This window comes from Erithacus rubecula (assembly GCF_903797595.1).
Source record: "Erithacus rubecula genome assembly, chromosome: 1".
NCBI classification, from domain to species: Eukaryota; Metazoa; Chordata; class Aves; order Passeriformes; family Muscicapidae; genus Erithacus; species Erithacus rubecula.
This window is the reverse complement of record NC_136658.1, coordinates 1,021,595-1,044,313: the sequence shown is the minus strand read 5'-3', so window position 1 is coordinate 1,044,313 and position 22,719 is coordinate 1,021,595. Positions and strand designations below refer to the sequence as shown.

General features: G+C 45.6%; 1 protein-coding gene across 2 annotated transcripts in view; it reads left to right on the top strand.

Annotated features, from left to right (window-relative positions):
- Positions 1 to 21,779, top strand: part of RAB6A (RAB6A, member RAS oncogene family) — a 39,701-nt gene extending 17,922 nt beyond the window's left edge. The window contains exons 2-8 of one of the 2 annotated variants that reach the window (XM_079321667.1): positions 5,836 to 5,894; positions 7,959 to 8,012; positions 9,571 to 9,676; positions 11,419 to 11,530; positions 12,202 to 12,295; positions 17,545 to 17,611; positions 19,720 to 21,779. In XM_079321667.1, the coding sequence (XP_079177793.1) occupies positions 5,836 to 5,894; positions 7,959 to 8,012; positions 9,571 to 9,676; positions 11,419 to 11,530; positions 12,202 to 12,295; positions 17,545 to 17,611; positions 19,720 to 19,784 (557 nt within the window). In that variant the 3' untranslated portion in view covers positions 19,785 to 21,779. Of the gene's footprint in view, positions 1 to 5,835; positions 5,895 to 7,958; positions 8,013 to 9,397; positions 9,504 to 9,570; positions 9,677 to 11,418; positions 11,531 to 12,201; positions 12,296 to 17,544; positions 17,612 to 19,719 lie in introns of both variants that reach the window. The other variant, XM_079321666.1, reaches the window with a different exon arrangement.
- Positions 21,780 to 22,719: the final 940 nt, after the last annotated feature.

Here is a 22,719-nt window from a genome sequence, read left to right as displayed (position 1 = left end):
CTGTGGGTACAGGCCAGCAATTCTCAAACTCAGAGCTCCAGGCTGCCAGCAATCCCTGAAGCCAAAGTAATTGATCCAGGACTATATCAAACAGTTTTCAGTAGTGCTTTTAATTAAAAGGCAAAATAAAAGCTGTGTTGTGGTGGTGACCTGAAAAGAAATGAAGGATTGGCAGGGATTCATTGGCCTAAAAAGGCCAGCTGCAGTTGTTTGACATTGTTATTGATTGTGTCTGCCTTTCTAGAGTTCCTTTTCGAGGTAGGGTGCCATAAAACCTCCATAAATAAGTGCCAAAACCCCCTTTTTTGGAGGTGGTTGCTCTGCTGTCTGTGCTCCTTTCCCTTACAATCATGGGCAAACTGCTGCCAGCAGTTTGTGGCTGTTTTTCATTGGAGGAGGTTCAGAGCAGGTTGGAGCAGGTTCTGTGTGTAAGTTCTTGGAAGGTTTTGCTTATTTTGGGGCTGAGGTTTGCCATGTGGGGGCTGTTTTGTAGCAGGTAGAAGGTGACTTGTTCTCTGGGAGGAATAAAAACAATATATATATAAGCATATAGGTAGAGCATCTCTTGAATTCCAAAGACAGTGTAAAACAAACCTGAATTGTTCCACGTTTTTCTGGGTCTTGTGTCCCTGTAACTCGCTGGATATTCTACATTAACTTCCTAAACAGAGTCTTAAATTCCATTTTAAAGAAGCACATCTGTATAATAGGACCACAGTATAGCTTATAACCTAGATCTTTAACTAGGCTGGGAATAAATTATCTTAAAAGGGCCTGTTTAAATGATTTTGTTTATACTACTTAGAGGGGTCCACACATGGATTTCAAGAAGGTTTATGTTTTGCAGGCTTTCTACTATTTTTATTTTTTCATGATTTTTAAAAAAATGTGTTGAGGACTTAAAACTGTAAGGAATTGGTTCAGGTGGTCCTTTGGTCTGATCTCATCTCCCATCTGGAAAGAAATGGCAGAATAAAATGGAAAATAGGCTTGACAATAGACAAAAAATCAGGGTAAAAAATCCTTTAATTAGAGCAAGCATCCTCCTCAGCTGTGGCTTTTGCCTCTGCTCCCTGGGACTAGACTGGATTCCATCCTCTGAGTTCCTCCCTGTGACTGGGACAGACTTCCCCTGACTGAGAATTCCTTGGGTGAATGCAGTCTGCTGGATAATGAATGAGTTTTGTTTCTTGCTTTGAGGCAACCAGGTGAAATTTCCATAGTTTGACAGTGAAGCACAGAGGAGGATGGGGAGTGTTTTTGTTATATTTTAAAGAAGCTGCTTTAATCACTTTAATACAGCATTTCTGTTTCCAGTGCTGGGAATGACATACCTAAAAATATTCTTACTGGCTGATACAGATAATTTATAGTCAACTCTGTGCATCTGCCTTTTGGGGCTTCCTTTTAAACACAAATCTAAAAATGGTTTTGAGACATTCATAATTTAGTATGTTGTTCTTAGCGATGCTTTTCCTTTTGGTGCCTTGGGTTGTTTTGGTTTTTTTTTTTTTTTCCCCAGCAAAATAGAAGATTTTGAGGTGAGCTTATCTATGAAAGAAGGTTGTAGTGTCACTGGGGCTTATCCTTCAATCAAATCTGAAAGGAGGCAAAGGACAAGTGAAATTTTGGGATTACACTGTGAGTTATCTGCTTATGTGAGGAGAAGGCTTTCCTCATCTTCCTCCCTTTACCTCTGGCTTTCAGCAGGTTGGATCTCTTTGCCAAGGCTGCTTCTGAGAGCTGGGAGAGGCCAAGTGCAGCTTTCTAGTTGAATAGGCTGGACATGTTGATTACTTTTAAGGTTGTTTTGCTTTCAAGATGTTTCTTGGGCTTTTTTTCCTGATGGGTGATGAAGCACTAGGATGAAGTCAGCGATCTAAATGTGGATAAATTCTCCAGAAGAATGCTTGCACAAGATGTCAGTCTCTAGTATGATACACCTAGGAAACCCTGAGGGGGATGTCAGACCTGCTTCTCGTGCATCACACGGTCCAGGTGGCACAATCCCAACTGCTTTTCCTTGCAGGTCACTCCTGCCTGAGCCCTTTGCAGACTCTGGCAACAAATGACCTCCTAATGCAGTGCTGGCAGGGAGGTGATTTGTGTTATCCAGTGGGTCTGTGCCCTCCTCCCCGGTGCCTCGTTAGAGCACAGTGCTGCTGAGCCCCCCATCCATCAGTGTCAGTCCTGGGGGCTGCTGCTGGACACACAGATCTGCCCAGGAGCTGGGAAAAGGCAGCAAGAATCAGCTGGAACGACCTTGGAATCTCTCCAGCAGCTGCTGTCAGATCAAAGTGCTGGAGCACGAGATCAGCGTATTGATTGCACCCTGCAGCTGCATTCCCACTGAAATCCCTGCCAGGCACTGCCTCAGGGCTCCCAGACAAAGGGATCCAGCAGGGTGACTCCCTGAGATGAAGCCTTGGAATTTAGCCCCTCCTGGTTCATGACAATTCCACTGACAGGAGCCTCACAAGGTCCTGGCTTCTCCCTCAGTCATGTTTGGCTGTTTGCTGCCATGATTCAGTTGCTGATTCAGGAGGGTGTTGGTGTTTGGGCATCTGCTGGTTTCTGTGCTGAACCAGTGATCTAACCTTTCCTCTTAGGAGTTTCCCAATTTTATATATCAGAACAGCCAACTACTTCTTGTCCCAGAACATATGAAAATGCTGCAGCCTTCCAGAATTCATGTGAATGAGGTGAGCAGCCAGTTCATGGTGGGAGCCACCAGTTCCAGATTCTTCCACAGCTGATCCAGCAGAGAAAACCCTCTAAGCAAGTCAGATCTGAGCTTAAAAATGCCTGTTGGAGTGGGACCCCTTCAGAAGTGTACATTGATAATTAGATGATAGAAGGTGCTCTGGAGGCTGGGAGAGCTGGGAATATTCACTTGGAGAAGAGAAGGCTCCAGGGAGAACTCAGAGTCCCTTCCATGGCCTAAAGGGGCTCCAGGAGAGCTGGAGAGGGACTGGGAACAAGGGATGGAGGGACAGGACACAGGGAATGGCTCCCACTGGCAGAGAGCAGGGCTGGGTGGATATTGGGCAGGAATTGTTCCCATGAGGGTGGGCAGGGCTGGCACAGGTGCCCAGAGCAGCTGTGGCTGCCCCTGGATCCCTGGCAGTGCCCAAGGCCAGGCTGGGCAAGGCTTGGAGCAGCCTGGGACAGTGGAAGGTGTCCCTGCTCATGGCACAGGGTTGGAATGAGCTGGTCTTCAAGGTTCCTTCCACCCCAAACCTTCTAGGATTTTATAAGCACAGCAATCACTTGAGCAATAGTGTCTAGGCATGATTAGGAGCTGTTTGATGTGGGGATTGATGCTGGATGGAAAGTTCAAGGAGCCAAGAACTCATCTGGTGAAGCCACTGTTCAGCCTCTTAATGACAGAAAAAGGTCCAGGTTTGATTTTGAAGCAAATGGTTTCTTTGGTTGATCACTTATTTCCTTGGCTTCCCTCCTCTTCAAAAGATTCTCAGGTGCCTTGGGTGTAAATTCCTAGAATGGAATGATATCTGGTAGCTCTGTGTGCCAAGGAGGGGAGGAGAATCCACTGCCCAGCTGAATAAGTTATTTTGAGGTTTAATTGCCTCTATTTCCCAGTTCTTTGCCCTTCCTGCTCAGATAGTGGTTGGACTCAGCTGTTAGCTGCTAGATCTTGATCTGCAGAGGGAAAAGTGGCTGGAGACAACTTTTCCTGAGCAGTAAGTCACTTCTTCCCCTCACCTTTCAGCTGCTTGCTGTGAACTCTGCAAGCTGCCTGTTTTTTCTGCCAAAAAGTTCCTTCTCAGCTCCTGAATTGTTTGAGACTTTACCTGGCTTCCTGTAGCAGAGCTGTCAGTGTGTCCAGCCAAAGCAAACCCCATTCCCAGCATTTCCTCCCCCACCTCTGTCCCTCCAAGCATGCAATATTGACCTTTGTCTTGGAGTTGTTCCAGCAGCATACCAGGAATATTTTGGCCTAAAGGATATTGCATTGCTGACTAATGCTGCCCTGGATGTACTTGTGTGTGGAAATTTTTCCTGGAGATTAAATTAACTCACTAAATTAAAAAAAAAACCAAAAAAACCCAGACCAACATCTAAATGAAACAAAGCTGAAGTCTTGAGTGTCTTATCTGTTCCTTGGGCTATAACCCCTGGATTATTTATCCAGTTGTTTCCCATCTGGATTTTAAGCAGCTGGTTGTTCTTGTCTCTGTGTATTACCTTGTTCTGCTTCTCCCTGCTGAGGGCATTTTCCAAAATGAATTTGAATTCTGAGTCTGTCCTTTCCCTTGCCTGCAATCACTCCCAAATTAATGCCTTCTGGGAATTGGAGAAACATACAGCCAGCAATGCAGAACAGAAATTAGAGATACATTGGGAACTGTGGGCTTTCATTCCTGCCAGGATTTCTAAAAGGAGTGACTTTGGGTTTTTTAAAAGGAGGAACAGCAATGCCTCAGTATTCATGGAATTAAAACTGTGAGCAGTTGGTGTTAATACCATCTTGATCTGGTGCCTGCCAACATAAACCTGGGTCTGTTCAGAGAAGAAATGTCTTGGAACTAAGTCCATTAAGATGATCTCTCCAAATGTTGGTTGAGGCAGATATTTAAATATAAACAAGCCAAGCTGTACCTTATTTCACCCCTCTTTTGGTGAAATGAGTGAAGATGGGATCAGGAGGCTTCAGGAATAAACAGAATATTTTCATATTTTATGATTTGTGGACAGATCCCATTCAAGACATGTCACTTAGAAGGAAAATATTTTCTGGAACACTTCATTGTCCTTCAGGGGTCGTGAGTGCCAAAGCAGATAATTTCCTGGGGGAGATTGGACCCGTGAGGAGTTAAATGTGGCTGTTTGCATCAGTGGCCATGTGAGGAAAGGCAGCTTGTTTGTGATGCTGCAGATCAATTCCTGGGATTCTGTGCTGCAGTGGGAAGGGGTTGGGGAAGGGACACACTGTGTGTGTCTCCTGAGGATTGTCACTGGGGCTGCAGTGAATCCCTGCTCCCCTCACAGCTGTTCAGCACATCCATGGGACCAATCTGAGTCAGGGATTCAGGAATCATTCCCATCTGGGATGCACTGCTTCCAAAAACCTGCTCAGTGAAGGGAATATTTGCTTTACCTTTGTCAAGGCAGCTTTTTAACTTCGTGGGAAACCTGATTCTGCCTCCAGAGCAGAATACATTAGAAATTCACATGGGAATTGAGATACTGACTTGGGAAAATCTCATCTCTCCAAGGCTGTCTGCTGGGTTCCTGTTTGTTTAGCCCTTTTTCAGAGTTAACTGAAGATGAGAATGCTGCTTAATTGGGATACTGGAGATTTTGTAGATCTTCTGTTAAGATCTAAAACAAACAAAACCTCCCAGAGCTCACCCCAGAAGTCATAGAATGATCCTATAAAGTGTGAGTTAGGTTTTGGTCTAGCTCTGCTCCGTTGTTGGTCTGAGAAGAGCATAAAATAAGTGTTGTGAGGATGGTGGGGTCTGAAAGTGAATAATTCCTAAGTTCTATGAGTGAGAAGAGGTTTTTGTTGCTAATAATTACTTATGGGGGCTGTCAAATTAATTCAATTCAACTACAATTATTGAATGATTTGGTAGAAAACAGAGCAATTAAAGTAATTTTCATCTCAAATCACAAATATTTAAGAGTAAAATTGATGCTTGGGAATGATACAGGGGAAAAAAAGTGTAAAGTCAAATAACTGCTCTTGTTTAAGTGCACACTGTGGATCTTTTGGACACAGTAAACCATTTTAAAATCACTTGTTTAAAACTTGCTCTGGAATTGGTCTTTGAATCCATATTTTGGTTTTTTTTTTCCTCCTTTTAGTGGGGAAGACTTCCTTGATCACCAGGTTCATGTATGACAGCTTTGACAACACCTACCAGGTAAAAATCCATGTTTTTATCTTGTGTAAGACTCCTCTGCTTCTGTGTCTTCCATTGCAGGAAAAGTCATTCCAGACAAGTTGAGGCACTGACCATGGAACTCCCAATTGTGAAATCTTAATTTTACCACCTGCCAGAGTGGCACTTCTGGGCTGGATTCTGCTCCAGGAGTTTACCTGCTGCTTGCAGCAGCATGAGCTGTGGTTCTAAGGGAATACCCAAGGCACAGCCAGGGAATTTTTTTTTCCCACCATTTCCTACCAGACCATCACAGATCTAATCCCTGTGTGTGGATAACATAACAGGTACCCAGTTCTCTTAAGCAGCAAGCTATAAAATAATACAAAATGGAAAAAAAAAAAAGGAAAAATTCAGAATGTTTAGAAAACAGTTCTACAAAGTCAGTGTTGCCCACTCCCAGCATGAGCTCAAGATGTGGTGAGATATAAAAGTACCTCAGTTTCCTGAAGTGTGTCTCCTCCAAGCAGAACATGTTTCATGACTTGGTTGCAGTTGCTGATGTTCTGGATACATGAAACTGAGAAAAATCTGTTCCCTGGTGCCTGGGATGGTTTATTTAGGGAGGTGGGGGAAGGAAGTAATAGAAAAAAGAAGAAAAAAAAAAGGAAAATGTTGTGATTCTCCTGTTCCTCAGTGTCTACCCAAGGATCTCTCTGAATGGAGAGATTTCCCTCCTGCCTCCTTCAGTAATTCCTCCTTGCTGCTGCTAGGAAAAGGATCTGGGAAGGTGTCCCTGGGCTGAGGGAAGAGCCAGGTGTGCACATGTGGGAGGGCTGGAGCACAGTCACTGCTCCCAAGGCAGCCAGCATCCCCACAGATTCCCCCACTGTAATTACATGGACACTGAAGGCTGGTCTCTTAGTTAACATGGGATTTTTTCCCTCCCACAGCACTTTTCTTTTAGGACTACTCCTTTTCCTTATTGAGTTTGTGTTCCAGTTTTTCCTTGAGGAGGAACACACACCTTGTGTGCTTTAGGATGATATGGATGTCACCATGGAAAAGTGGTCTGGTGTAATACATTAAATGATTGCAAAGTCAGTGAGTGGCACTTAGAGCAGTGAGAAATTCTAAGGGCTTCCAAGATAACTTGGATTTAGGCATCAGTGCTGCCTGCCCAGTTTGGGTGTTAGTGGACTTGGGTCAGAGCCATTAATCCAAACTCCTTGATTTTCCTGGAGTTGTGACTGAGGTGGGGCCATACCTCTTATTGTGCTGTTGCTGGAAGAAGGAATCAGTCACAAAAGCTTCAGGAAATTGGCAAAAATCACACTGCCTGTTGGTTTCAACTCAAAGCAGGCATTTTTGGATGCCCAGGATTCTCTGGAGACCCTGAGAGGCCAGTGTTTAATGGCAGTGCACACCACACCCTGATCATGGGTAACTGCAGCAGGAGGCGAGTTCAGGGACAAGCTGCTTGTTCTGGACATTTCTGGCAGATTTTGAATGCATATTTTTCTGAAACCTATCATTTGAACATGGGGCTTTTATGTTCAGCTGTTAAAAATAGAAAGCTGCCATTTAATAAAATCCGTGCCGTGCATTGGATTCCTTCTGCTCACTGCTGGATGAGAGGAATTCAGCTGTGTCCCTCTGGCTTATCAGTAAGAACTTGCTGTACTGTCAGAAACCCAAACACCTGGAATAAAACCTTGTGATTGGAGGTGTTTATTTTACCAGGAGTGATTCTGGAAAAGTGGAGATCCGTGGAGATATTTGGCAGTTGGGAAGAAGACAGTGTGCCCACATATCCTGGTTGAGCTGGAGGACACCAGTTTGTCACAGGCATAAAAATCCCTGCCTCTACCCAAATAAATGTGTGGATTAAACTGTCAATGTGCATGAACTGAAGTCAAGCTTAAGGAACTTTAAGGAATTGTTCTGGTCGTGGATACATTAAACAAGTTGCTTATTGATCAAGCTGTATATTAAAAATCAGAAACTCAACCTGTTTTTCTTGCAGCTGCTGCTGCTACTCTGAAATGATTTTCACACTGCAGGTGTTCTGACATTTTTATAAGAGCTCTTCTCATCTCTTTACAGGCAACAATTGGCATTGACTTCTTATCTAAAACCATGTACTTGGAGGATCGAACAGTGAGTAAGATTTTGTTGCTTTTCTCTGTGAGCAATAGGAATGAGGACCAGCATCTGGTTTTGTGCAGCCCACACTTCTGAGATCACTCAGAAGCACAGGCTGAGCCTTCATCTCCCAGCTGCTTCCAGAATGACAAGTGCTCTGGAGACACAGCAGTGGGGAATGGGAATCATCATTGGGTTTGTGTGTGCAGGGCTCTCAGGTGCAGTTTGGGAAGGGCACAAGATGCTTCAGTGTCATCCTCTAGGAGGAAAGAGATGGTACAGATAATTTGAGGGGTGAATGATGGTGGGAGTTTGGAGGAAGGGGAGCCATGCTTAACCCCTTCAGCTTTTGATGCCACAAGACAGAAAGGTAAAATACAAATTGTCAGATGTGGCCAGTTAACTGCTGGCTCCATCTTTTTAATACTCCTTGTTTAAGAAGAAGGTGGCCTCTGATGAGTTGACAAATGAGACTCGTTTCCTTGCTTGGTGCAGCTTTAGCTCATCAAGTGAAATCACTGCTCTGTGCAAGCAAAGCTGTGGTTTAAAATGAGCTCAGATTCTTAATTAAGAAATTCAGCCTCAGTTGAGCTATTTGCAGAAACAAAACTGCAGTGCTGCAGGAGCTTGTGGTACTGGATAAACTCCCAATAAATGGGATTGGATCAGAAGTGCTTGAGGGAAGAAATGTGCTTTCCATGGCCAAACTGGCTCTTGCACACCTTGCCATACATGTTGCTTTTAGTGTGTCTTGCCTTTTCTTCCAGAACCTTGCTGGTAAGAGCCATTGAGCCTCTCTGTGCATGTTACTTTGCAGTTTAGAGTTATAACGAGCATTTTATCCTTGAAAAGCTGACATGAGTAGCTTTTCCACCACAGCCATCCTTCATGCTGCTGGAGGCTGGCTGTGTGAGTCCTGAGGAAGGAGAGCAGAGCATGAATCTCTGGTGTAGGGAGAACTGCAGGTGAACATTTCACAGGATCACTGAGGCTGGAAAAGCCCTCCAAGATCAAGTCCAACCATTCCCCAGCTCTGCCAAGGCCACCTCTAACCCTCACTTTTGAACACCTCCAGGGATGGTGATTCCATCACTGCAGCTGTAGCTTTCTTGTTGGTCCTCTCAGTCTGGTAGCTGAGCCATTCCATTCCTCCCCTTTTGGAAGGGAAGCATTTTTTGGGAAGCTGCACCCCCCCAGTTTGGCTGCTATCCCCCTCAGGAGAGATTGCTGTAAGGAGACAGTGTCCTACTGCTCCCAATCCCCAGGCACCTCCTGCATGACTTTATCCTTTTCATTTAGCTTTTTTCTGGAAAAAAACCAACAACAACAAAAGTAAAGCATTTCTTTACTCTTTCATTTTTAGTGGCAGTTTGGCTTTTTTAATTTTCTCCCACCCACAGATCAGGTTGCAGCTGTGGGATACTGCGGGTCAGGAACGTTTCCGTAGCCTCATTCCCAGTTACATCCGTGACTCTGCTGCTGCTGTAGTAGTTTACGATATCACAAGTAGGTATTTTGCACTGCCTTTGACCTCCTTTCTTATTTTTCTTGCTTGTTTGACTGATTTTGTTAGGTACGGTTGCAATTATGGGACACAGCAGGTCAAGAGCGGTTCAGGAGCTTGATTCCTAGCTACATTCGTGACTCCACTGTTGCAGTTGTTGTTTATGATATCACAAGTGAGTGGGGGGAATTCTGCATTTCTAATACTCTGCCCTTTTCATCCTCTAGCTTAGCTTTGCATGTCCTCTCACGTCATCATCTGCTTGGGCTTCGTGCTGGCATGACAAAAACGTGGTTTCTCTGCTTGTTTCACACAAGCCCCCTGGTTGCTGCTGTTGTGATGTATCAACTGTCTCACAAATACCATTTTAACCCTTCCCCATCCCATTTTCTTCACTCCTCGAGTCCTGCCTGCTCTCGTTGCACTCTTCCATCTGCCTTTTGGTCATAACGTCACTGTGACTTTTGGTCTTTGGTCTTCATTCTCCCTCCCCCACCAAATGAAATCTGGGCACGGGCTGGTGGGGAGAACGCATTAACATCACATTTTCCTTGGAATCAGCCACTCTCACGTGCTGCAAGATGTAAAACTTACCACTCAGCCCTTACCCTTTAACAATTGCTCTTTCATTTCTTACTAAGGTATGTACATTTTTGTCAACTAAAATATTAGTGCTTCTTCAGCCCTGCTCCTTCTGTCCCTCCCCTCAGTCCAGACATCCCTTAACTTAGCAGCTCCTGCACTGGCAAAGAGCAGAAATTCTATTTTAGGGGATCTAAACCTTCAGACAATTTCAGTTCTAAACCAGAATTGACTGAGAACAATGGCCTAATTCTACACAAATGCATAAGTTCTTGTCCTTTGATTTGTAAGTACTAGAAGATTACAGCCAGGAATAGGGGCTTTATCTAGAAAAGCTCTAATTGTTAAAAATGGCACTTTCCTTTGAGCTAAAATTACAAGCTAGCTGTGAACTCTGAATTTTTTCCTGACCCAGCAGATTCAATATTGCCAAGCAGTAAAGAGAATTAAGACTGGCAAGTGATCAAGTCTTGGCTGTCTAGCACACAATATATTACTTTGCAGTTGAAGCCATTAAAAAAAAAAAAAAAATCAATACTTTTCAAGAACTGCTGCAGAGCCCCCCTCCCTTTTTGAGTACTGAAACTACTTTGGCTGCTCAGATGCTCTTTGTGTCACTAACAGGCAAATGCTGAGCTCTGTGGCAGATTCCCTCCACCTCCTTTTTCCCTGTGGGATGCAATTTCTCTAGCATCACACAGTCTGGAATTCTTACCTTGCAGCTTTTAAGGATGTAACATTAAGTGCCTGTGAAGAGGTTAAATTTCAGCTTCTGGTTTTATGTAAAGATTTAGAAATTGTTTTGAAGGCAGGTGTTCAGTGCCACGGGAATTGCTGCTGTGTTGTATAACCCTGGGATACCCTAGAGAAAATAAGAAGTGACTTATTCAGGAGTACAGAATGCAAGGTTGGGATTGAGGGTTTTGAGAAGCAGTGGAACTGTAGGAACCTCTGTAAGGTGCACAAGGCACGAGCAGTGTAGAGTGCAAAAATTAATCCTTTAAAAAATACTTGACGTTGAACTAAAAAATAAGGAACTGAAACACAGCGATAAGACTTTTCATTTTAGGTGCTGCCAAAACCAAATTATAGGTGGACTCAGTTCCCTCCCTGGCTTTGAACCCAGCTGTAATGAAGGATTGCCCATGTGAAATGAATGCCAGAGTTTCCATGTCCTTTAGTGGGGCAGATTCAGGCTTTCACTCGCTGATTCTTCATCACCCTCCTCCGCCGACTCCACAGAATATGGAGCTTTTCTTTCCAAGCCCAGATGTATTTCCTGGTGAGCTGTGAGGGGCACCTGCAGTGATAACCCTCTCCACTGTTCTCTGCTAGATGTAAACTCCTTCCAGCAAACCACAAAGTGGATCGATGATGTCAGAACGGAACGGGGCAGCGACGTCATCATCATGCTGGTGGGAAATAAAACAGATCTAGCAGATAAGAGGTATGCAGGAGTAATCCAGCTTTCATACATTGTGCTCTTTTTTTAAGGAGTGCAATTAAATGTTGGGGTTTTTTTCTGCTGTGACTTGAGAAATCTCAATTTTAAACCCTCTTTCTTTTGGCTGAGCCAAATTTCGGTCACGGTGCTGTGGATGAGTTAAAAAACCATCACCATCTTGTACAGATGTCAGGAGAGAAGGGATTGCTGGCTGCAGCCCACAGCAGTGAATGAATAAACTGGTTACAAATATTTATTCTTAATAATGTTCTGCTTAGTGGGTGAAACACGTATCCAGGGAAAAACAGGACAAAATTCCTCCCATATGAGGGAGGGTTATACTTGGACCTTTGTTAAAGCAGTTTGGTTTTGATGATTATTTTGGGACTGTGACTGCTAGTTGTTCAGACATTAAAGTACAGCTTCCAGGACAGGGGTTTGGGGCTGAACACTTGGCTGTTTTGATGGAATGCTGAGTTCTGCTTTGGGAGCCTGGTGTGCCATGGAAGTGAAGTGAACCTGTCAGCAGCTGTGCATTCCATGCAGGAAAAAAAGCCTTTAAGAGTTTTCAGATAAATCACTTACAGGTTTTTTTTAAAGTATAATAAATATTAATTGTTAAGATATTTTCCCAGGTTTTGGTTTTTTTTCCCTAACTCTGTTTTCTTCCCCAGACAAGTGTCCATTGAGGAAGGAGAAAGGAAAGCCAAAGAGTTGAATGTAATGTTCATTGAAACTAGTGCAAAAGCAGGATACAATGTAAAACAGGTGAGTGTCTGCTGTTAACACACCCTGGATCTTGGGAAGCGTTGGCAGAGGGGGCCAGTGGGAATTGTAGTCCACACTCAGCAAGCAGCACCTCAGAGCTGAATTGTTGGAGGTTCTCAGGGATCTCTGACCACATGATTTGGGACTTCCTTCCCCTTACATAACAGAGGAATTATGGAAGAAGCTTTGTGAGTACACAATCACACCTTCTGGGGTTTTGGTAATCCAGATTTACTGTTTAGACTGAGACTGAGACGCAAGGTTGGGGAATCACAGGTCTGAGGACTGTTTGAAATTCTGTTTCACTGAATGAAACAAACCAGTGAAGGAGGAGCATGGTGGCTTCAAATGCTTCCAGTGCACTGGGAGACAGAGCAACTGCTGTTTGTACTCTGTTGGGAGGCACTGGAAGTGCCAGCAAATGTTCCTGGACAGCCAGAGCTATTTATTTCTAGTAGATGATGAGTTGCTTTTGAATTGGGGAAAGCAGTGAAAGGTCTTTTGAACTGATGGAACTGCAGAATAATGAGGGTTTATGTCCTGAGATGAGCTGTGGCTCTTTAAATTCAGACCTGGAGAAGACTTAAATTCATGGGTGTCTCCACAGAGCAAGCACACGTGTGGAATACTGTGTTCAGCTCCCTGTCCCCCAGGAATAGAAGGATGTGGAGCTGCTGGAGAGAGTCCAGAGGAGGCACAGAGCTGCTCCAGAGCTGGGGGAGCTCACCTGGAGAGGAGAAGGATCCAGGGACACCTCAGAGCCCTGCCAGGGCTAAAGGGGAATGGCTTCCCAGAGGGCAGGGTTAGATGGGATATTGGGCAGGAGTTGTGCTCTGTGAGGGTGGGCAGCCCTGGCACAGGTGCCCAGAGCAGCTGTGGCTGTCCCTGGATCCCTGGGGATGTCCAAGGCTAGGTGAACAGGACTGGGAGCAGACTGGGATAGTGGGAGGTGTCCCTGCCCATGGCAGGGGGTGGCACTGGATGGGCTTTAAGGTCCTTTCCCACCCAAACCATCAGGGATTCTATGTGTGTGGATGACATTCCATGTATATTTTATATATGTAGTTACAGAAATGGTTTCTGTGCAGAAGGCTACCAGGAGTAATAAAATAGGATTATGAACTACTTCATGTTCTAGACAGGACTAAAGAGTCTGTTATTAAAATGTCCCTTGACTTTGTCTCTAAGTAAGAAAATGATTCCCTATGTAATGGGATAATTATAGCAGTGTTAACTCAGAGCTGCTTCACTGCATCACCCACCATGGGCATGCTGGCTTCCAGGGTCCCCCAATTATCCTGCCACAACAGAGCCTGCCTTGTAATCAGGGTTTGGATTCTGTGCTGCAGTCTGTAATGAGTGCTTAGACCTGGGGGTGTGCACTGAGAGCAGTTGCCTCTCACTGAGTGATGATGATGATGATGGAAATCCACACTCCTCCTTTCCTTGAGGGAGTTTCTGTGCCCTGCCATGTTTCCAGAGGTTTTGTAGCCAAGCCTGTGAGGGAGTTGTGGCTTTCAGGGCCAGCTGGAACCTGAGCATTTGATGCTGTGCAATGACATGAGTGGAAATTGAGAAGGAATTAAAAATGGATTTTTCTTACAAGTTTTGATCCACGTGCTGCAGGTGTGGACTGGGATGCTCAAGGATTTCAAAGCTGTTCTATGTCCTAGAATATTTGTAACTCTCGTTTTTTATGAGTTTAATAAGTAGTTGTTCAAGCAGTTATCAAAGGATAAGGCTTTTAATACCACCACTTAGATAGTTCCCTGTTTCCTTGCAGCTTCTCTATTAAATTGTGTGAATTTATTTTAGTAACTTAGCAATAAATTCTCTCCCAGTGAAATGGGAAAGTACAACTGCAGAATGGATCCCCTTCCCATAACCTGTGTAAAATCTTAATAAGCTGATTGCAAATTTGACCTTTCCATAACTGGTAACTCCTCTCCACAATATATTTTGATCCTGGAACACAATCACTGTCTACATCAATCTTCATACAGAATTTTCATCCAGAAACAGCTGAATTTCTTGTCCTGCTCAGGGAGGGAATGGCTGTGACTTTTCCAGCTGCTCCTCATCAGTGGGAATCCAGGGGCCTTTTGTCCTTGCTGCTTTTAGCTTCAGGGCCATCCTTTCTGGATAAGAGAAAGATCCAGAGGGCCTGGCTTTGTGCTGGGACCCCAGCAGGTGAGATGCTCTCTACTTCCAACAGCATCTGTGTCAGTCTTTTCCAGTACTGCCAGCTCTTCTCCCAGCAGAGAAGCAGAGGGGACTGTGCTGCTGCCAGGCTTTGTCTGCCTTGCCTGTGTCAGGAAAAGGGAAGAGCTCTGAGGATGGCACCTCACTCTGGCTGCTCTTGGATCTGTGACTGCAGAGCTGTTTGCAGTCCCCAAGGTCCTTCACACTTCCTGTTCCTTCTGGCTTTGGGCAGGGGGTGTTGAAGGAGAAATGGGTGGATATTAGGGAATGAAAGTGGTGCTAGTGTTATTGTGGGGTTAAACTGATGCAGCAGAGGGGAAAAGATTAGCTTTTGGATCCTGCAAAGACTGATTGCCAGGGGAGCCTTAAGCTGGAGAAGAGAAGTAGATAACTTGCTCCTTTAATGCAGAGAGCTGCAGTCTGTGATTCATTCTGTCAGCCCTGAATGAGCTTTAAAAGACTTGGCAATTCCTGCTCTGTCTCAGCAGTCCCTATTGCAGGGAATCTTATTGTTAGTCCTGCATTTCATGCCCAGAATATGTCAGGGTTCATTTTGCTGCCTTGTAGAAAGAGAGGGGAGGGAGAGCCCTTGAGTTCCTCCCTCCAGCAGTACCTGGCACACTCCCTGAAGAGCCAGGGCATGAGTGTGGTCCTTGGCAGAGGAACTTTCTCACGGCAGCAGCTCTCTGAGCACAGCCCCTCTGTGACCCTGTTCTCACAGAGCTGGGCTCTCTCTCCTGTCTCCTGATTCTTACCCATCTGATGGGAGAGAATGATCCTCAGAGTTGCAGAGAATGAGAATTAGGGAAAGATTTTTGTTTGCCTTGCTGTTGGGGAACAGGTTTCTTGCCTGGATTTTCCATCTGGGCAGTGATCCTCCTGTCCTTTCCATATTGCTGCTGGAGTGTGGCTGAAAACTGGTTTGTGCCTGCAAGTCCTTTGTGATCTGTTGGGATTTATTGGCTGGAGTAGCAGGAAAGGCACAGTTTGGCAAATGACTTGAAACTGATGGTGAGATGAGGCTTTTTTCCAGAGTTTTTCTCAGGAAGCAGATTGCAGAGTTGAACGCTGAAAGAGAGTTTGTGTGGCTTTTAGTCTTTCAGCTGCTGCATTTCACTCCTGCCTTGGAAGAAGAGTCCTGGATGCTCATCAATACTTGTGTTTTTATACCCACACAAACATTTAAACATGTACATGTGTGTACAGACACACACTGGCTCGGGGCTGACAGCACCAGGAAGCTCAGAGGGCCCTGTGGGAAGGCTGCTTTCCAACCATCAGGAAGTTTCCCTAATTGGATTTATTCACATATGCTGGGGCTGATAAGCAGAAGGTTAATAAGAAATAAAGTTGTTTTTTCTTAGTTGCCAAATTCCTATTTTTAGTCCAATAATTTAGGGGAGAAATACTGCTAAAAGCATCATTTTATTCCTGGTCTTAATGTAAAGAAAGGATTACTGTATTTTAAGCAGCCTTTCTGTCAGCAGTGTGCCTTAAATTCCAGTTGGTTCCATCAGCTGAGGATTTTTTAAAGACTCCTCACCCTTCCTCTGTGTGGGCATTGCTGCTATTGATTTAGGGAGAGTTTAGCATCTGGAATTTTGTTACTTCCTGTTTGGCCTGTGAGGATTTCCCTGAGGTTTTCAGGGAGGATGGAAGGTCCAGGTTAATGGGAAAGGTTCACAGAAATACAGAGGGGCATGTACTAAGCTTTTTTACTTTGGAAATGTTGGCTGAAATTAGGGAGTTCCATCAAGTTTGGGCTTCTCATACCTCTGTCCTTGGCCAGATTCCAGTGTGTGTGCCAGATTCCTGCCAAGAGATCCCAGACAGACTTGGGGGCTTGCTCATGGTGAGCTTGGAGGGGGCTGTCAGGACAACAAAATATTAATTGTCTCTCCAGCATGGTTGGGACACCAAGGTGGGGAAAGCCCTTGGGCAGGGACTGGGCTGCTCAGGCACCCACATTCCTGATGTAAACAGGCTGGCAGGGGCTTGGCTGGGTTTTCTGTGGAAAGTGGGTCACTGGGAATAAGTGGTTTAGCTTTGTGTCATTTGAGGAGAGGCAGGAAAATGTGCAGGAGTGGAACATGCCAGGCCTGACATCAGCCCTGCAGCACTGGTGAGGGACTCCTGCATGGCCCTGGGAGTGCTCTGGGAACTCTGGATGGATGGATGGATGGATGGATGGATGGATGGATGGATGGATGGATGGATGGATGGATGGATGGATGGATGGATGGATGGAGAGCTTCCTGTGCAGGGGTGTTCTGCACTGATATGGGCACATCTCCAGGTCCTCCCCCAAGGGGCTGGGGATTCCCTGTGGTGGGAATTACAGCTCTGAACCTCAGGGGCAAGGGTAGGAAATGCAGGGGAGGGAATGGGTCCCATTCCATCTCTCCTCCTTTGAGTGGAATAAGAAGAGTTTGGAGCTCAGACCCTGCTGGGAAAGTGGAGGTGGTGTTCAAGTGAGAGGCTTTGGATGCATTTGTTCTGTGCTTTATGCCCTGAGTATGGACACATGATAACCGTGGAGTGGGCCCCAAAAGATGAGGATTAGGTTTGGGCACATTCCTTTGTCTTTTCATAGGAGCCTGAGCCACAGATGGGTGAGGCTTGGAAGAAATCCTTTCCATACATCCCCTTTTTTTACACTCTTCCATGTGTGTCATCTTGGCTGATGTGGTGACAGGCTCCTGGATGGTGTGTTTGCCTTCATCAGCATGTCCATGCTGCTCTGTAATCCTCTGGGGAGCTGGGAAAATCTGATTCCCATCTGCCACAGGGAGGTTATTGGGGTCTGTGGACACCCATGACAAGTGTGAGGTGAAATGCTGGATCCCACCCATCCCATTTGCAGAGCTTTGCTGATCTCCACTAACAGGAGCTGTGCTTTGCCCTTTAGTAGGAATAAAGGTTCTATTTGGTGTCAGGATTTTGGGGCTGAGCAGTGTAAATAGTGCTGGGGGATGTGTTGAATCATTGTTTGAACTGTCTCAGCTGGGGGAGCTGTTTTCATCTGTTCCCTGTGTGGTTCTTTGCAGCTTTTCCGACGCGTGGCAGCTGCCTTGCCTGGGATGGAAAGCACACAAGACAAAAGTAGAGAAGACAGTATCCTTTCTGTGCCTGTGCCAGGCATTACCCTGGACCAGGAGAATCTGCTGCAGCCCTCGAGGACAGCCCAGAAAGAGGGGGAATAGGGGCAAGTAACCTTGGAGCTTGAAGTGCTGAGGAAGGAGGGGTGGTGGTTGGAAGGCTGGGAGCAGAGGTGTTGAGGGTAGAGGCAGCAGGGGAAGGAATGGTGATCCAGAAGGGTTCTTTGTGTGGTGTTTGAATGTGTGGAAGGTGGGAGAAAACAGCTGCAAAGAAATCTGAACAAAAACCCCTGTGGCTCTTGCAAATCTGACTGACAGAATCCAAAAACCAAACTGGTTTTGGAAGGGAAGGGTCCTTCTCTGACCCTCCTGCTCCAAGCAAGGCTGATTCCCGTGTTGAGCCAGTTTCTCCTGGTCACATCCAGGGAAACCTGGGAAATCTCCAAGGATGGAGATCCCATAACCTCCCAGGACAGCCTGTCACAGCCTGGACCCCAGGCAGCATCTCTGTGGTGGGAGGGAGAAGACTCAGCTGATGGCATCAGTCTCAGCCAAGGGAAAGCAGGTGCCATGAGGGATGGAAAAGGCTTGGAAACAATCTGGCTACACTGGAATCACTGACCTGGCCAGGTGGGTGTGCTTGGAATAGCAGCTTTTCCAGGGTTGTTGGTTTTATTTGCAGCAGGGATCATGGAGCTCATAAATAGGGGAGAAGTTGTGCCTTGGAGGAAGGAAGTCTCAGGAACTGTGGGAGTGGGGAAAGCCTGGCACTGAAATTCCATCAGAGTATCTGATGCATGGGGAAAATAAGGATTTGGGAAGCTGGGGATTGCAGCTGCTGAGGCACAAGCTTTGTGTGATAGGAACTTGAGTGGTCAGAAATATTTTGTTATGCACATCCTAAAAGGTTAATGAGCAGCAATCTTTATTAATGGGGAGATGGAGTGCACAGGCAGGGGCTGTGGCAGGGAGTTTGATCACCAGTCTGTAAATGGGAGTGCATTTAGGGCACTGGGCATTGGGCTTCCTGCAGATAGCAGGGATGGATAGGATCCTCTGCCAGGAAACTGCATTAGGATTAATGGGGGCACTTTTGCAAAACATGGAGGGTTCAAGGATCTTGACCCGTTCAGGCTCTGAGATGAAGCTGGCAGGGCTCATGTCAAGCATCTCCAACTTAAACACACTTCAAGCTTTAAATCAGCCACATGGACCAAACACTGGAGATGAATTGCTGGTCTTGTGTTTCCATTTCTGTGTTTATTTTCTCCAAACCTCTTTAAAAAGCAGCTTCAACCCCCTGAAGAAATAAGCTGGAAGTACCAGCTGTGTGATCTCTTTGCCTCTGTGTTCCCTGATAAGGGGAGTGCTGGAGTCTTGTGGTGAACAGCTCTGAGCTGGGGATTAGCATTCAGAGCTCCTCCTGGGAAAGGCTGGTGAGGCTGGAGCCTTAGGGCATCCACTGGGAATTCGAGTGCTGCAGAGGGAGTCACTTATCTCAGGCAGCTTCTGAGCAGCCAGCTCTGCAGTGACCTTGTGAGACATCAGCTGTCCCTGGAAGGGGAATTCAGGCTGCTGGCAGGGCTTTGCTGGCTGCTGGGGGGAGCAGGGAGGTTTGGCTGAGCAAGGATTGGTGAGGAGGTTGGGATGGCACAACCAGAGCTCTGGGGGTGAGCAGTGTGCCCAGAATGGTGGAGCCCCCATTCCCAGAGGGATTTAAAGCCTTGTGGATGTGGCACTTGGGGATTGAGATGCTGGTGGCCTTGGCAGTGCTGGGGGAGCAGGTGCACTTGAAGATCTCAGCAGGCCTTCCAACCTGAATATTCTGTGATCCTGCAGCAGCAGTGGTTAGACCCTTCAGTGTATCCATGCATCTTTAATGCCCACAGCAAGAGGTCAGTGGGGTTGCTGGAAACAGCAGGCTGGTTAGAGACAAACATTGGGGTCTGACATCTCTTCTGCTGCAAATTGAATGTGCCAGTGCCAGGGCAGGTGAGAAACCTTTGGTTTGGAGCTGGTCTTTCCAAGTATTTTAGTGGGAAACACTGAAAATGCCATTCAAAATCTTGCTCTGGGTAGGGAAGCAGAGCTGGAGATCTGTTTGCCTTAACTTCCTCCTTCCAGTGATTGACATAAAACTGGAAAAGCCTCAAGAGCAGCCTGTCAGTGAAGGAGGCTGTTCCTGCTAATACCATGTGGCTTCCACCTTTCTCCAGAACATCACTGCTTTCCCTCCCTGTCCTCTTCATTGACTGCAGTGTGAATATTGGCTTGAACCTTCCCCTTTCCGTAATAACGTATCGCAGTTCATCATCGCTGGCTGTCTCGTGGAGATGATCTTTAGCTTCACAAGCACACCCCACACACACACACACCAACAAAATGTCAGTGTCTTCATTATTTATAAGAAAAAAAAAAAAAAAGCCAAAATATTCCACCATATTCTAGGTATAACTTTAAAAAAAAAACGAAAGCAAAAAAAAAAAAACCCAAACAAAAAAAAAAATAGGTACAATTTCTTAATATTTGTTCCTTTTTTAATATGTTATGATATTGCACTTTGAAATGATGGCAACTGAGTAAGTTTGGAATTGGACCTAGACGAGATGTATGTGCAGAAGAAGGCTTGCAAATCTGACCCATTGGATTTCTCTCAGAAACTGGGAATGCTTAGACAGCAGGCGGAGTCACGGGGGAGGCGGCAGATGCCGAGGGTTAGAGGCTTATCCTTGATAATTAAACACAAATTAACCCCAAGCTCTTAATTGCCTAGAGCAGAGTGAGCCTGCCTGGTGTCCAGACCCAGCCTGGCCCTAGCAGGGGTTTGACACTCCTGGCTGCTGGAGCTGGGGATTCTCGCCCAGGCAGGGGGGAACACATTTCCAAGGATCATTACTGAGAAACACGGACGGGCTCTTTGGGATGAGTGGCTTCTGGAGGATTTTGGGGGGGAAGGAAAGGGTGGATGTGCATTAGCAAAACACTTGCAGGAAACAGGGAAATAATGAGTGCAAAATGAGTTTTCAGAACCTTTTTTTTTTTTTTTCCTTTTTAAGTAGAACACCAATGAAGTGAATTATTACTGCCTGAGAGATGGGACCGTAAGGGTTCAGCTGTTTGGAGGAGAAAGCATTTTGCTTCTTGGTTTTTTTAGGGGAAATATTGAAATCAGGACTGGCACTAAAAGCTGCCAAAGCTGATTGAAACCTTGGAAATTTGGGAGGAAGAGGGAAGAGCAGCTGGCTGCCCCAGCAGAGGGGGAATGATGCACCCGCTTTTCCAGAGCGGGGGCGTAGCTCGGTGGGGAAGGGGTGTTTACTTTGATCCTACAGAATCTTAGTTGAGACATCTTAGGTGGAAAGGGAGGGACTTGAGTAGGATGGAAACCAACTTCTGATTATGCAGATTTATGCCTTTATTTTTTAGCTCTTTTTTTTTTTTTTTTTTTTTTTTTTTTTTATGTTCAGTCTTCCAAGTTGGTTTAGTTTGGTTCTCTAGAGCTCTGTATAGTTTGGTTAAATAATTAGTAATTTAGTTTTCTATGGCATTAGGCTCACAATTAACCTTTTTTCTTTGGTATTTATTTCTCGGCTTTAATTTTTTTACTCTTTTCAGTGCTGATTTTGTTGTTTTCCTTTGGCTGAGGAATCTGTGTAGAGCTTTGCTGATGTTGCGAGATGTAGCTACCCAAGAAACACGGAATGGAACACACTAGAAGTGCACCCTTTTAATCTTTACTAGTCATTGTGAAGTTGCTGTGTAAGTTAATAAACACAATTGTAAATACATTGTTTGCTGGGCGACTCTGGCCAAGTTACAGTGCAGGAAGGAATTCTTGAGTCTGTGTTGCGATTGTGAATTAAATGGACAATTGCAAGGGAATATTCAGGCTCCTCCTTGGTTCTCTTCTGCCCCTCTCTCTACCATCTAAAATAACCACCTGGGGGAGAGGAAGGGAATCGTCCTCACCACCACTTTCCCCAGGAAGCAGGCATAAAAGAGTTGGAATTCTTCATTCCTGAGGTGAATGCCAGGCTCGTGCCCTGCCCTGGGTTTCTAGCAGCTCTGCACAACAATAACTTAAAGGCAGAACGAGATGTAAAAGTGCTTTTCTAATGCAATATTAAAGGCGAATTTTTTTGACGTGGCATGTCTTGAAATAAACATCAATGATATGTGACAAAGGATCATTCTTTATTTAAAAGAAACTCTCTGGGGGAAGGAAACCTGGCTGTTTTTCCTTTGTTGTACTGTTCTGAACCGTGCTGAAATGCTTCATCCTGCTGCTTCTTCCTTTGCTTTGGTTTGCTTTTTTCTCCTTTGGTTCTCCGTGCAGCTTCTGTTGGTCCTCATTTGGCTGTTCCCCATGAGCACATCCCTGTTTTTTCTTGCTTCTGATAGAACCAGCCCCCTCTGCTTCCCACAGTCCCAAGCTTTTAAGCACTGGATTTAAGGAGCTGGCTTAGCCCATAGGGGCTGTGATGGACCAGCAGCCTGGAAGTTTTTCCTGGAAGAGCTGAGAGCAGGTTTGTCCAGAACTGGCTGGAAGCAGAGGTGTGGGGAGCAGCATTCCCAGAGCTCCGTGCTGAGCACGGGGGCTGCAGGAGCACAGAGGAATGGCACTTGCAGAGGATGCCCTGGGGCTGCTCAGCACTGCCAGGTACGTTCAGTGCATGTCCCTGCTGATAGCCTGTGCTTAACCTGGCCACAGGGCTGTCCTGTCCTCGGCCCAGTTCTCCAGGGAAAACGCTTCCAAGGTGAGCACGGCAGCTCTGCGGTCTTTGCGTTCATTTTTTTTGTTATTATTTTTCTTTTGCACCATCCATCCATCAGGTTTTAGATTTTAGTTTTCTTTTACTCCATGGACGTGGCCAGTGGAACCATGGGAACAGATGTTTCTAATGCTGATTTTTGTGTGGTTTTTTGAGTGAAGGTCTCGGCTCTGTTTCTTTTCTCCTCCCTGCTCTGGCTTGCTCGTTGTACAGTCCATCATGCAGCTATTCCATGCCTCACGTTTTTGTCTTGATAAAAGTAGTTGAAGAAATTGTGTAAGGGGAAAAAAAGGTTCCTTTTCTTCATGTTGGAATGTCACTGGTACCTCAGCTCTGTTTGATAATATGAACC